General features: G+C 43.7%; 1 protein-coding gene across 2 annotated transcripts in view; it reads left to right on the top strand.

The window, feature by feature from the left end:
• LOC131502959 (collagen alpha-6(IV) chain-like) overlaps positions 1-14,403 on the top strand; it is a 292,198-nt gene that overhangs the window by 210,126 nt on the left and 67,669 nt on the right. For both annotated transcript variants that reach the window (XM_058714249.1, XM_058714248.1), the window contains exons 4-5: positions 7,314-7,448; positions 8,586-8,630. In XM_058714249.1, the coding sequence (XP_058570232.1) occupies positions 7,314-7,448; positions 8,586-8,630 (180 nt within the window). The remainder of the gene's footprint in view (positions 1-7,313; positions 7,449-8,585; positions 8,631-14,403) is intronic.

The following is a 14,403-nucleotide window of genomic DNA, read 5'->3' as shown; positions in this document are numbered from 1 at the left end:
GGCTAACTGCTTTGCAGCTTGGTGTCCTCAGCCTACCACACAGATGTGTTGTGATCCTCCAAAGGAAGGGCAAAAGAAAAAGTATTCTGAAGTGTTTTAAATATTCTGCCCTTGGGGGTGTTATCATTAATTTTCTTCTTACCACATATTTCATGGCTAAGAGAGAGACCCCAGCTACTTAGGCCAGAGTTTGATAAGTTCTTGCATTTCCTCTACCCAGCCCCATTACTAAAATGGGAATTCCAGTTGGATGCTAAGGGCAAAGTGTAGAATTCAAGCCACCTAGTCCTTAGGATGGAGGTCAGGGGGTCAGCAATCTCTGCTTCATTTTCCCCAAAGGCCACACAGGGGTTTTTCAGGATAGCAACAAAGTCTTTTTAATCTAATTTTCCCCCTAGCTAATGAGACTTTGGACGTGGCCTTCTTGAAGATTCCCAAGTGCACATTTAACTCTGCATTTTCTTGCACTCCACAATTACACCTTTTTCTCCACAATTATATTTTGAGTGCCTACCGTATACCAGACACAGCATCTCTGGAGATACTGTGGTAAAAGTGTCAACTGAGCTCCCTACCCTCTCAGACCTATGGTCTAGTGAGAACAGCAGGTACAGAATATCCCCTTAAATGGTCCCAGGTATCTTAATCCCCACTTCTCCAAACGTGGACTCCTACTCCTCAACTTCCATCCAAGACTCTTCTTCCCCTAGGTTTCCTCAGGTCAGTGAAGAGATCCACTCAGTTGCCCAAGCAAGAAACCTGGGAGTCATCCTTCATAACCCTCTCTGTCTTACCCACAAATTTGATTCTAGCACTAAGTTTTATTCTTTTTACCCTCTAAACTATCTCTCAAATCTATCTTCTCCCTGTCTTTTCCTGCCATGAACGTAGTCCAAGTCACCGTTATTTCTCTCCTGGAGGTGACAGCCTCCTCACTGGGTTCTGCGTCTCTGGCCTTGATGCCTTATCCATTCGCTTCCTATATGTGCAGAGTTGATATTGCATGGACTTTGATAAGTTCCTTTCCCTTTCTGGGCTTCAGCTTCTCTACCCTGAGCTGGATGATTTCCTAAGTCTTGTGCAGCTCTCTTTTCTGTGGCTCTGTGAACAGATGGTTCTTGATTGCACTCTGGTACGGCTATCTAGGCTTCCAATGAAGGTATTGCTGTACCTGGCCACTGGCTTCTCAGTGTGTATATTCATTCATTCATTTCTCCATTCATTCAGCATTTACTGAGGTCCCATTGTGTACTAGGCACTGTACTTAGTACAAGTGATTCAGTGAGGAAAAAGACACAGGACTTACCCCCAAGGAGCTCAATCTGTTGGGGGTATAGGCACAAACAGGCAACCTAGCACATACTGTGGGGTGGGGGCAATCATGGAAGGCTCCCTGGAGGAGCTGATAACTTTATTGGAGTTTGAATGATAAATAGGAGCTAACCAAGAGAGCAGAGACATGTACAAAGGCCCTGGGGCAGGATGGATGCTAAGAGAAAGTAAAGCAAGATCGGAGGTTGGCAAACCAACTAGGAGGCTGTGGCAACACTGTAGGGGAGACATGAGGAAGACCTGAAAGAAGACCATGAAGATAGAGAGAAATGGGCAGGTTTGAGTTGTATTTTGGAGGTGGAATTGACAGTCCTTGCCGGTGAATTGGATGTGGAAGATGAGGGAAAGAGAGAAGTCATGGGGAATCCTTGGGCCTCTGGTTTAGTCAACTTTATGGATAGACTGTCACTTTCTGAGTTAGTTCCATTAACTCAAGAGGAAGGAGCTGGTTTAGGGAATAGGTTTAAGGAGAAGATGATGAGTTCAGCTTTGGTCATGTTGAGTTTGTGATGGAATATCCAAGTGGAGAGGCCTGGTAAGCCATTAGCTATAAGAACCTGGCACACTGAGAAGAGAAATTGGGGCTGGAGGTTCAGACTAAGGAGTCATTAGCATGTAGAGGAAATTCTTTTAAGAGAACGAGCCCAAGAGAGCAAGGACACCAACACTGAGTAAGGGGGGAAATGCTCTCCACAGATGTGGGATGCTGGCATACATGCTTTTTATTCCTGGGCACACATCTCTGCCCCAAAGAGAGTTTCTCCATGATATGTGTGCATCACCCACTTAAACTTAAGAGAAGGAACATCAGGTACCCAATCATAACTTCTCCATCTTACCATGAATGATACCTAAAGAAGAAAGAGAACTGATACTTTCATGCCAGGTGTTTTCATTAACTCACTTAAATGCTTACAATAATCTACACCAGAGCTATTATTCCTCAGAGCCCTAGAGTCACTTGCCCAAGGTCACATAGCTATTAAATGGCAGTAATGAGATTTGACTCCAGATCTGTCTGATTCCAGATCCAGCACCATGACACCAGGTAACAGCACCGAACCACCTCTGCTGTATAGCTGGGTCCTTAGGAAAGCCTGGGCACACCCCCTCTTCCCTTCTGCTTCACAGATATCATTTGCATCCCCTAGCTTAATGCTTTGCTCTCCATTAAAATACAAATCCCCTTAGGGAGAAGTAAAGCTCTAAGTTGTTGTCAGTCATTTATGCCTCAGTGGGAATGAGTTTCAGATTCTTCCGTAGGCATAAATTTTAATTTTATGGGAGAAGGACAGTGGAAACTTCAAGGAGGGATAAGAAGAGAGAAAGGGCCTAGCAATGAAAAGTCGACGGTCTCTGTTTCACAATCCTACCTAGTCTGAGGTATATGCTTTTAAGATTTGTAGATACTATTTCTGTATATGTGTACTAAATAGGCTCCCTTTATCCATGGTTTCACTTTCCACAGTCAACCATGGTCCAAAAGCAGATGATCTCCTGACCATAGGTCAGAAGGTCAATAGTAGCCTAACCCTACATCACAGTGAGTACATCATTGACCTCACTTCATCTCATCATATAGGCATTTTATCATCTCACATCATCACAAGAAGGGTGAGTACAGAACAGTAAAGATATCTTGAGAGAAACCACATTCACATACCTTTTCTTACAGTATATTGCTATAATTGCTCAATTTTATTATTGTAAATATTTTACTGTGCCTAGTTTACAAATTAAACTTTATCCTAGATATGTATTTATAGGAAAAAAGATAGTATATATATGGGATTTGGTACTACCTGCAATTTCAGGAATCCATTGGGGGGTCTTGGAATATATATCCGTAAATAAGGGACTACTGTTCTTTATATGCAGACCCATTGCTGAATCTGTCACCCTGGTTATCTGGGGTTGGGGATGTGGGTGTGGTCTGATCTAAGGTGACCTTTAGCTGCATACTAACCCCAATATTCTGTGGTCAGCAGGAGGAAGCCAGCCTGGGCTTCAGTCAGGAATTGCAGTTCCTGGCCTCAGGCATTCTCTTGAGTCCCAGTTCATTCTCTTGAGAATTAGACCCTGCTGTGCATATTTAAAATCCCGAGCAGATGGAGGCAGGAGAGCTTGTTGGAAAGACTTGGAGGAGTCCCTTCTGCCCTGTCTCGGTCTGTTTGCCAAAATAAATGACATGTATCAGGGCAGGGCATTGGTCCAAGCCCACTGAAATTCTGCTAGTGGTCCAAACAGTGATGGTGTTTCAGATTGGTTCTGTGAAATGATCAAAGTTAGGACGAGAGAAATGATGTGTGAGCATCTGGTTGCTGCAGCCTACTGATGGGGACAGTCCCAGGGGTGGGCGTGGGTAAGGGGGGAGCAGCTTCGAGGACCCCCTAGGACATCTGCCACTGGCAAACAGGGAAAGAGCCACACACTGGCAGCAGGCAGTCTGGTTTGAGTCCCATGCTGTTTTCCTCACCAGCTATGTGATGTGAACAAGTCCTTCCCCTTCTCCAGGCCTGCCCCCCACCCCTCATATAAAATAGAACCTAGATGAAATGGTCTCCAAGGGCCCTTTCTGCTCGAACATTCTGTGACTTCTCTGACACTGGTTTGATTTTATTTGTAGTGAGAGAGGCCCACCCACCCACCTGCTTATCTGTAGCTACAATGTTCTCACACTGACCTCTGCTGGCCATTTTGAAAAGTGCCACCGATAGCTTCTTGGGAGGAAAAAAAAAAAAGCAGTTCATCATTGATTTAGTATTAAGCTTCAACAATATGCTGGGCACTGCGACAGAAACCCTGTGTACTGGAGATGAGCAAAAAAGAACACATAGCTGTAAGCACAGAATAAGCATATCTAGAGATGGCTGACAAAACAATGCACAAAAGAAACGTGTCTCCCCCCCCCCCCCGCTTTTATTTGGCCATCTTCATTTGCTCATAGTGCTCTGTGCCACTGTACAAAAGGACCTCAGTGGGTAGGAAGATTCTTTGTCTCATATCCTATGACTGCAGGCTCCAGAAGGGCCTGGAACCCCACTGAGGAGGCAGTTCTGGGCCAGTAGTACCTCAAAGCCTTGAGACATCTCACAGGCCCTGCTTCTGGCCCCTAGATCATCAGTCTGAGAGGTTTCTAGCTGGGGCCAGCCCAGACACTGTACCTCAGAGGTATACATTCCCCTGAGGGGTGCCATTTCAAAAACCCCTTTGAAAAAAGAATTCGAAATCAAAGAATCTATGAGTTCTTTTTTTTTTTAAATATGAAATCTATTGTCAAATTGGTTTCCATACAACACCCAGTGCTCATCCCAACAGGTGCCCTCCTCAATGCCTATCATCCACTTTCCCCTCCCTTCCACCTGCCATCAACCCTCAGTTTATTCTCAGTCCTTAAGAGTCTCTTATGGTTTACCTCCCTCCATGAGTTCTTTCAGAGAGTCACTTTAAGCTCTCCAGCTGGAACGGAAGAATTGGCTCTACAACTGTGGCAAATTCAGCATGGCCACCCAGCCAAGAGAAAGGAAGCAGGCCATGGAATCCTGCCTTTTATGGATGGAATCAGATTTCCTGTTAAGTTCAGACCTAGAATTGTCTCACTCCTAAGTCTCTTTAGTTACTCTTGCTGAGCATGTGCTCTACAAAGGCAAGAGGCCAGAGCTGGAATGTGCCAGCCCATGTGCCTATGCCAGGCACTGCTCAGGCTCTAGTGATGTGAGCAAGATGGAAATTGGGCCACACCACAGTCTGCTTTCTCAGTTCAATGGTTTATTGTGCTCTCCACCTCCCATCCCTTGATGTGGGAAAGCTTTGGGCAGGGCTCAGATTTGGGTCAAGCATTCAGTGCCCTGACCGCATCCTCTCTGCTAGTAATAACATGGCCTCAGCAAGTCCATCCTGCCCCTATCCTCCCACCAACTGGTCTCCTCCTCCCCCAACAGCTGGTTCTTATCTGTCTCCCTTGTTCCAGCCTCAGGCACGCTGCCCTGGCCTCATGCTGACACACACATGTTCTCCTGAATGCTCATTGATGAGTTTCAGCCCTGAAATGCTGCCTTCTTCCCATCCTCCCCTTCCCATCCCCAAACCTCTGAGGGTTCCCTATTTGCTACTATATCAAGTCTTCAACTTCCTTCCTTGCTTTTCAGGCCCACCTCAATTGGGGCCCACTCAGCCTTTCTAGTGTGGGCCGTGATTCCCCCCAGCCATGAACAGAATGAAAGCATTTCACAAACCCTCCACAGCCAACCCTTTCTTTGTGTTCCTGCACTACTTAGGCTCTGTTCTGGATTTGTACTGTTTGCTATGCTTTTGGGTACATTAGTCTTGAAAGCGAGGTCCCCATTTTAGACTTCTTTGTTAATCCTCAACACCACAGCACTATTTTTTAAAGTATTGGTCTTTTTATTTTTAGATATAGATAGATAGATAGACATAGATATAGATAGATAATTTATTTTTCTTTTTAGTTTCATATATACATACATAGTAAAGTTTACAAGGGTAACAAATAAACAATCATTGTAAACAAAATTCCAACTATGGGAGGTAAGGGCCTAAAGAGTGAAAGTTCATGCCCTGCTCCATCATTCCCAGAAACAAGTTCCTTAAGCAGTCTAGAGCCCAGCACCCAGTAGAGGCTATATGTTGGGTGCTAGAGAAGGTTAAGTGGTGGGTGGTGCCCCCAGAAAATTGAATCTCTTTAGGAAAAGCATTTTTGTACTTCTTTTCAAGAGTCCTTGGTCTTTGTGGGCCTGATTGACACTGGAAATTTTACTCCAAAGGCCCCACACAGCTGGTGACCACTTGCATCTCCAGTACGTGACTGTAGCCACTCCAGAAAGCATCTGTCCTGTTTCCAGCCTTTTAAAAAGTAACCATTGAAGGTGAATATTAAAGGGCATGTTTAGTGGGCTTTTCTGAGTTTTTCACAGGTCTGTAGAAAATTGCAGACAGTCAGTAAAAGGGCCAAGAGGTAGAGATGGGAAGCGTTCATGAAAATAAGCTTTCTATCTGGTATGGTGTTGCGTTCTCTGAGAAGTAATGCATGTTACTAATGGTTGTAGTCTTTCTGCCAAGAAAATTCAGTCCCTACTGGGATTTGTTCTAAATGATAGACTAGCCCGCCTGTGCTGCACCCACTGGGGTTAATTCTCTGTTTCGGTCAGCTTTGAAATGTCAGCCTGAACTTTCAGACTTAATTGTTACAGACACTTTATAACTAAAGCATTCAAAATATTCAAGCTTCTCCCTCTTGCTATTATAATTAATACTTAATGGATATTTTCAGGCTTCTTGAATTTTACACATTCAACAGTCTACAGATAGTGGGTTGAAGGGAAAGAGATATATAGAAAGGGAACAAATAAATAACGTGTGTGTGTGTGTGTGTGTGTGTGTGTGTGTGTGTGTGTTTCCTGTAAGCATCTGTTTCCAGTTGCAGTGATGGGGTCCTGGGATCTGCCAATAAAGATGGGCTTTGACAGGTTGGTCAGCCCATGGGTTTCTGGGTTCTCCCCTCTCTGGACTCCCGAGGCATTGTTCTTTAGACATTGTCATTTCTGGATTTCACTGCGAGTATGTAGTTGGCCATTTGAATGGGAGTTATAAAATGTCACGATGTTCTCCAGCATTCTGTTCTTTCACTATTTTGACAATCTGATGGATGCCCTGGAATTAACTAGGAAGAGGACAATATTATCCCGCCTGAATAACTAATCTCCTAAGAAGTATAAACTTAAAGGATCTTGGTGCACATGAATCTTATTAAATGTGCTTATAAAATATGTTCTATCCAAATAAGCTTAGCAGCCCCTAAAATAGCCTTTTCTGATCCGTGTCTGGAACTTTGGCATGCTTCACAGATCTCTAAGCCAAAATTGTTTAGTGAAGTGATGACAGTATTCTCTGTGTATGGGAAAATGGGAAGCGTTGATGTTAAGTCTTCTATTGACTAAGTGCACTCCTTCTCTCCATCTTAGGGGCGACCAGGACCAATTGGAATTCAAGGTCCAACAGGTCCTCAAGGATTTGCTGGCCCTAGCGGTTTATCAGGGTTGAAAGGAGAAAGGGGCTTCCCAGGTCCCCTGGGACCATATGGACCAAAAGGAGATAAGGTAAAAACACCAGAGTTTGATTTTTCTTTGACAGATGAACCATAGGTATGAAGGTGAAAAGTTCTAAATCTCAGTTCTGTTCGTTTATGGAAATAATACTAATCCTGAGTACCTTGGTGCCAGGCTATAGACTTTAATAAGAGACACGCTGTGTGATATGCTGCTAATAGATCAACCTATTTCCAGAGAGACTCCTATGGCAAGCAAGCCACAAAGTGCATGTATTGGCTACTTGCTAGACACGTGAACTTGCTGGGGTGGGAATTCATGTGGCTTTGGAGTGGGAATGGGTCAGAAGTTCAATCAGATGGGCAATAGAGGTCAGGAATCCAAGCAAGGAGACTGGGAAGCAAGATGTCGGAATGCTTGGAAGCAATCTGGGCCACAAATGTAGGGAAAGAGATGCAAGAAAGGAGATTGATCATGTCGTGGTAGCTGGCTGAGTTTAGCAGCTTAGTTTATGTTCCCTTCAGATTTTAATCACCTCCTCTTTGCCCCATTGGTAAGGGAGGGATTCCCAGCCTAGGGTTCTGAGGATGGCAGAAGACATGACACCTGATACTGGACAGAAAACATTGACAGCAAGTTTATTACTCACATATACTCACAGTGCAGGGTGAAAGGACACCACACACCACACAGGGCCACACAGGGGAGGCAGACTTTGAGGTGGCAAAAGGGTAAGATGCCCCTTGGCTCCTGAGGGAGACTTGTTTGAATAATACAGTGGGTCATCAGGGAACTGAAACCAGATTCAGGGATAAGCGGGAACTGTACCTGCTCTGTTTGATAAGGAGGGCCATTTGCCTAGGAGACCTCATCTAGGGGAGCAGAGTTATGGGGAACTTGTGGTTAGGCCTTTTGAGGCCCTCCACCCCAGTTTTCCCAGTTTCAAAGCAGCATGTCATACTGAGCCATCATTTTAGGTTTTGCACCACATTGCTTAAGATAAAAACTGGTCTCAGAACACAGACATGTTTAAGACCTTAGGTAGAGGCAAGGTGACACAATGTGGAGAGTGAGGTATAAAACACTTCTAACAACTTAGGTCATGAATCACATGAACAAACTCACCAAATCTAATGGACATCAGTTGGATTGTCTGTTACATTCCTCTTCCTACTCCTTTTATTCTAGGGTCCCATGGGAGTTCCTGGCTTTCTTGGCATCAATGGGATTCCGGTGAGTGTGTCCACAGAGGTATTTTTTTTTATTACCACTTCTAGGTTGTGCTTCAGAGGTCAAATATCTTAACCTTAGCAACATCCTGTGGCATGCAAGCATTCTCTGGGTCAAGTGTTGAGATGCACGTGATAAGGTTTGAAGAGAGGTGGTCACACACACTTTCCCTGGGATTTAGTTACAGGTAGCACTAAATCAGATGGTTGGGACAGGTGCAGGCATAAGAAACCATCAATACCTTAGCCAAAATGCGTTAGGTCTCATGAGCTGAGGGGAGCTTTAATTAGGGATGAGGGACTGGTTCTGAAGTGTGGAGACAGTGCCACATTCAGAGTACATACGTACTCATTATAATAAAATCATGAAGGGGCGCCTGGGTGGCGCAGTCGGTTAAGCGTCCGACTTCAGCCAGGTCACGATCTCGCGGTCCGTGAGTTCGAGCCCCGCGTCAGGCTCTGGGCCGATGGCTCGGAGCCTGGAGCCTGTTTCCGATTCTGTGTCTCCCTCTCTCTCTGCCCCTCCCCCGTTCATGCTCTGTCTCTCTCTGTCCCAAAAATAAATAAAAAATGTTGAAAAAAAAAAATTTAAAAAAAAAAAAATAATAAAATAAAATCATGAAGACATGTGATATTAGATAGAAAAATACTTAGAGATATCTTGATACATTTCGTTCCAGTAATTTGTTCTCTTCCACCTTACCTCATTGCAGAGTGAATTTCCCTTTAGTTTTTACAAAACAACCATTCCAAAGATCACTTGCAGGCAGCCCCTTTCCTTTATCCCGAAACCCGGTTTTGCTGGAGATGAGTGAGGAATCTGGAGCTCACAGATATCTCTTTTTCTCATTACATCCAGTCCAACCCCTTAGGTTCTCGATTTTCACGCTGTATCCCTACTTATCTCACCACTGGAAAATCCATGATAACATTTCGCCAGCCTTGAAAATACAGTATTTGCAACTTGGCTTCTATCAATTTTTAGTTATGTCTTTTGGCACATCTCTATATACTACATCTTTATCCTGAGCTGTGTTTTTCTATAGCAGAGCTCTTCAATCTTAAGAGAAGACACAAATGTTGTATGGAAGCTCAGAGTACAGATCAGGAAGAAATAGAGCTTCTTCATTTCAGGGACATGTTAGAGCCTGCTTTTATCCTTTCAGCCTCGAAGGGGTTCTTCTGAGCCATATCTAAGCACAGTTTGGCAAATCCTAGACTTAATAGCTTTTTGTGTGATACTGCATAACCATCTAGTATCAAGGAAGGGGGCTTAAATCTCTTTGTGACAATCTCTAGGTATTTCTTGGGTGCCGGCTAGGTGCTATGACTCTACTATGGGGATACAGAAAAAACTTATGGATCTACACTCAAAGACATTATCATTTGATCCATTTTCTTCCAAGATCTAGCATACATTTGGAGTTGGAGGACAGAAGTCTTGCTTCCTTGTATTTGTTGTATGTATCAACAAATAAGCCATCAGAATTCTGCATTTTATTCAACTGCAGACTCTGAAAAATGCTCAGAAATGGGCCAGCGGGCAAATAAGAGGATGGGGTTGGCTGTCCTTTTATAACATCCTCTGGCATTTTCTCCTGGCTGTGTTCCCACCTGCACTTTATCCAGAGCCTCCACTCAGACTGTGTATCTTCTGGGAGCCACTGGGTGAGGAAAACTAGAAAGCTGGAGATCACCTCTTGCATTCCTCCTGCGGAGCTGGCTTCCACTGGAGATGAGTGGGGGATTTGAAGCTTGCAGCAGTACTATGCCCTTCCTCCTGTAGTCTTTTTCTAATGGGGGCTGGAAGAAAGTGAATCCTGTGACGCAGAGGCTGATTCCAATTCTGGACTAGAACATGCCCTAGGATCCAGCTGGCCACTTCTGCCTCCAACTTGTGCCCAAGAGAGCCGTAGACTTTGCAGGGATTGACCATTTCTCGTTGGGGCTTCATTGCTTGGGAGAATGAGTTACAGGTGTCCAGATACCTCCAAATTAATGTGCCACTCCCAATAGAAGTCCCACTCACTCGGCCCTTCCCTTGACCAAAGGCTCTATATGTTTTCTTTTGACTAATGACTGCATTACTCTCAGGCTCCAAGCCTCTCTTACTCCATGAAATTATTTTTTTCCTTGTTCCTTCCCTCTCTTCCATCTATTCGAGATGTATTTACTGAGCACCTTCTGTCCACTGCCTACCTCTCCCTTCCATCTCTAGTGTCTTAGGAGTCCTTGGTGTCTGTTCCATACACCTAGCTCCTTATTACATATGGCCCACAGTATTTATTATTTGTCTTGTGTAATGGTCTTATCTAGCTTTCTTGAAAGCACAGAATAGGTCTTCTGCTCCACTCAGAAGCCTCAGAGACCCCAGGGCTGAATTCACCATGTACTAAGAACACTAGGAACACCAGAGGTGTGGTTGGGTGGCTCAGTCAGTTAAGTATCTGGCTGACAGCTCAGAGCCTGGAACCTGCTTCGGATTCGTGTCTCCGTCTCTCTTTCTGCTCCTCCCCTGCTTTCTCTCTCTCTCTCTCTCTCTCTCTCTCTCTCTCTCTCTCTCTCTCTGTGTGTGTGTGTGTGAGTGTGTGTGTGTGTGTCTCTCTTTCTCTCTCTCAAAAATAAATAAACATTAAAAACATTAAAAAAAGAAATACTTAGGGGACTGACTCCAACCTCTAGTGCCTACAAAAGCAACAGTTCTCGGACTGGCAGGACTCCCTCAGACACAGGAAAACAGACACCCTTGGCCTAGTCAGACTAATTACTTTGCTCTACTTTCAGCAGCTGAAACCAACAGCTTCCCCAACACATCTTAGTAAACTGGATTACTGCACAAATCTGATTCCCCTGTAACATACGTGTCACTGGTTTTAGTCCCCAAACTCTGTTTTTGCGTCATGTAGATAGTTTCAACATAAGTGAGCAAGTATTCATTGTATGATCATCCAAGTCTGTGCACCAAGGGCCACAGCAATCAGTTGGGGGAATGAACAAACATGGGGTGCCTGGGTGGCTCAGTCAGTTAAGCATCCGACTTTGGCTCAGGTCACGATCTCGCAGTCTGTGAGTTCGAGCCCCGCGTCGGACTCTGTGCTGTCAGCTCAGAGCCTGGAGCCTGTTTCAGATTCTGTGTCTCCCTCTCTCTGACCCTCCCCCGTTCATGCTCTGTCTCTCTCTGTCTCAAAAATAAATAAAAATAAAAAAAAATTAAAGATATTCAACATTAGTGCAACATAGACCAGGGGTGGTTTTTTATGATATCACAGATGTGAGTTGGGGCTGTTGCCACCCACAAGAAATGTATGTTTATCAAATGTTTTCAGTTCTTTGGGCACCTCTGTGGCTCCGTTGATTAAGCCTCCAACTCTTGATTTTGGCTCAGGTCATGATCTTGTGGTTCATGGGTTCAAGCCCCACATCGAGCTCTGTGCTAACAGCATGGAGCCTGATTGGGATTCTCTCTCTCCCTCTCTCCCTGCCCCTCTCCTGCTCACTCTCTCTCTGTCTCTCAAAAATAAATAAATAAACATCAAATGTTTTCATTTCAAATAAGTCTGGAGCAGAAATTTTCAAGTTGTCCTTTGCAATTTATGTTTAGCTTTTCTCATGAAGTTAATCTCAAACATTTTCCTTCCTAAAGACTAGTAAATGAACACATCAGATTTATACCCTCAAAGTGAACACATACTACTCAACAAATGGAAATTTTCCCTTTGAAGTCTGGGTTCTGAGGAACATGGCTTTTCTGGATTACAGCGCATCTTCTTATTCTGTGCATTCAGTCCCTTGCATTTATATAGAAACATGGTTTCCTCCCTCAAAGAGCTACGTTCTCTTAGAAAGCTGGCACATATGTATATAAAAGCATTAGCTAACACTAGAAAAGGCAAAGTGCCAGAAATGCTGTGGTTCTACTGAGAATTGAAAAGTAATCGTGTATTTCATTTTAATGTTGGCAACAACCCTATGAGGTAGTATTATTCATCTCCATTTCACAGATTGTGAAACTGAGACTCAAGTTAGGGAGTGGCAAAGCTGGGATTGGAACACAAACTCAAAATTCAAAACTGACTCAAAACATTCTTTAGCTATCATTTCATGGTATCACCTGGACAGGAAGGGGCTGACAGGTCAAAGTCAAATGTCAGAGGTGAATTCCAGAGAATTCAGCTAAGGTAGGAAAGAGTGAGCAAGTACCCCTGGAATCCTACAGGTGGAAGATACTAAGAATTCAGGCAAGAAAACTACAGGAATATTGGGGCCCCAGTAAAAATACTGTGGATACCAAGGGATAAGAAGCCAGGCAAAGGTTTTGGTGTCAAACAGAACCAAGGCCCCAGGAGTAAAAATGGTCCCCAATACTGAGCCAGCCTGTTGTCTTGCCTTAACTCATCCCTGTTACCCAGCTGAGAGATAACCTCTAGCAAGTTGGGCTGGGACATTTTTTTTTCTTCAAATTTTTATTTAATTTGTTCTTAGTTAACATATAGTGTAATATTGTTTTGGGGAGTAGAATTTAGTGATTCATCATTTTCCTATAGCACCCAATACTCAACATGACAAGTGCCCTCCTTAATATCCATCACTCATTTAGTCCCTCCCCCCTGAGCCTCCCTCCATCAGCTCTCAGTTTGTTCTCTATTATACAGAGTCTCTTACGGTTTATTTCCCTTTTTTTCCCTCCTTCCCACATTTGTTTTGCTCCTTAAATTTCACATATGAGTGAAATATATGTTATTTATCCTTCTCTGACTGACTTATTTCACTTAGCATAATACGTTCTAGTTCCATCCACATTGTTGCAAATGGCAAGATTTCATTCTTTTTGATGGCTGAGTAATATTCCATTATATACCCCATATTCTTTATCCACTCATCAGTCGATGGACATTTGGGTTCTTTCCATAGTTTGGCTGTTGTTGATAATGCAAAGGGGTACATGTACCCCTTTGAATCTGTATTCTCTTTATCCTTTAGATAAATACCTAGTAGTGCAATTGCTGAATCATAGCGTAGTTCTATTTTTAACTTTTTGAGGAACCTCCATATTGTTCTCCAGAGTGGCTACACAAGTTTGCATTCTTGCTGGGACATTTTAAAGTGGTGATCAGGATTGCAGGAAGAAACAGACAATCCACCTGACAGGATTAATTGAAGAGAGTTGCATGAAGGGATGTAGACTTGATTCAGTGGAACAACAATGGATTGTAAAGTAACTAATATCACTTTTGCCACCCCTTGGCCCAAGGGGGAAAGAAAGAATGGTAATACTAAGAACCCTCTCAAGACCCATGGAATAGTGGTTTCTCAACAAGAGCCAAGACTTGTAGAGAAATGTGGCCATTTCCAAAAATATGGCCAGGGAGGGCATGGGGGAAATAAATGACCTGTGCTCTTTCTCTTCCTGTTCTTTGACCGTCTGCTTGTGTCTCCCAGTGGCCAAATAAATACAACTGGGAGATAGAGGGCAAGGGAGTCTAGGTGGTACTGTTCATAAAGGTCAGCTTCCCAAGGCACAGATCTGGGGAAGGTGGAGTGTAGATCTTCAGGGCAAATAAGAATATCCATTTCATTTGGTAATAAAATGTTGATGACTTAGTAAGCTGTCTCACCCAGTGCAGCTAAAAATCATCACCTGAGTCTGGGCAGGCACAGATAACAGCAAGTTTATTGCAAAGATAAATTTATTGCCCATTCTTCTGTTCTTAGCATCCTATGAATCCAGAAGTCTAGACTCATACTTTTTGTATCAACAGATGGTCTATCTCTGACAA

This window comes from Neofelis nebulosa, chromosome X (genome assembly GCF_028018385.1).
Source record: "Neofelis nebulosa isolate mNeoNeb1 chromosome X, mNeoNeb1.pri, whole genome shotgun sequence".
Classification (NCBI taxonomy): domain Eukaryota; kingdom Metazoa; phylum Chordata; class Mammalia; order Carnivora; family Felidae; genus Neofelis; species Neofelis nebulosa.
Note: the sequence above shows the minus strand (reverse complement) of the source record. Positions and strands in the feature narration are given on the sequence as shown.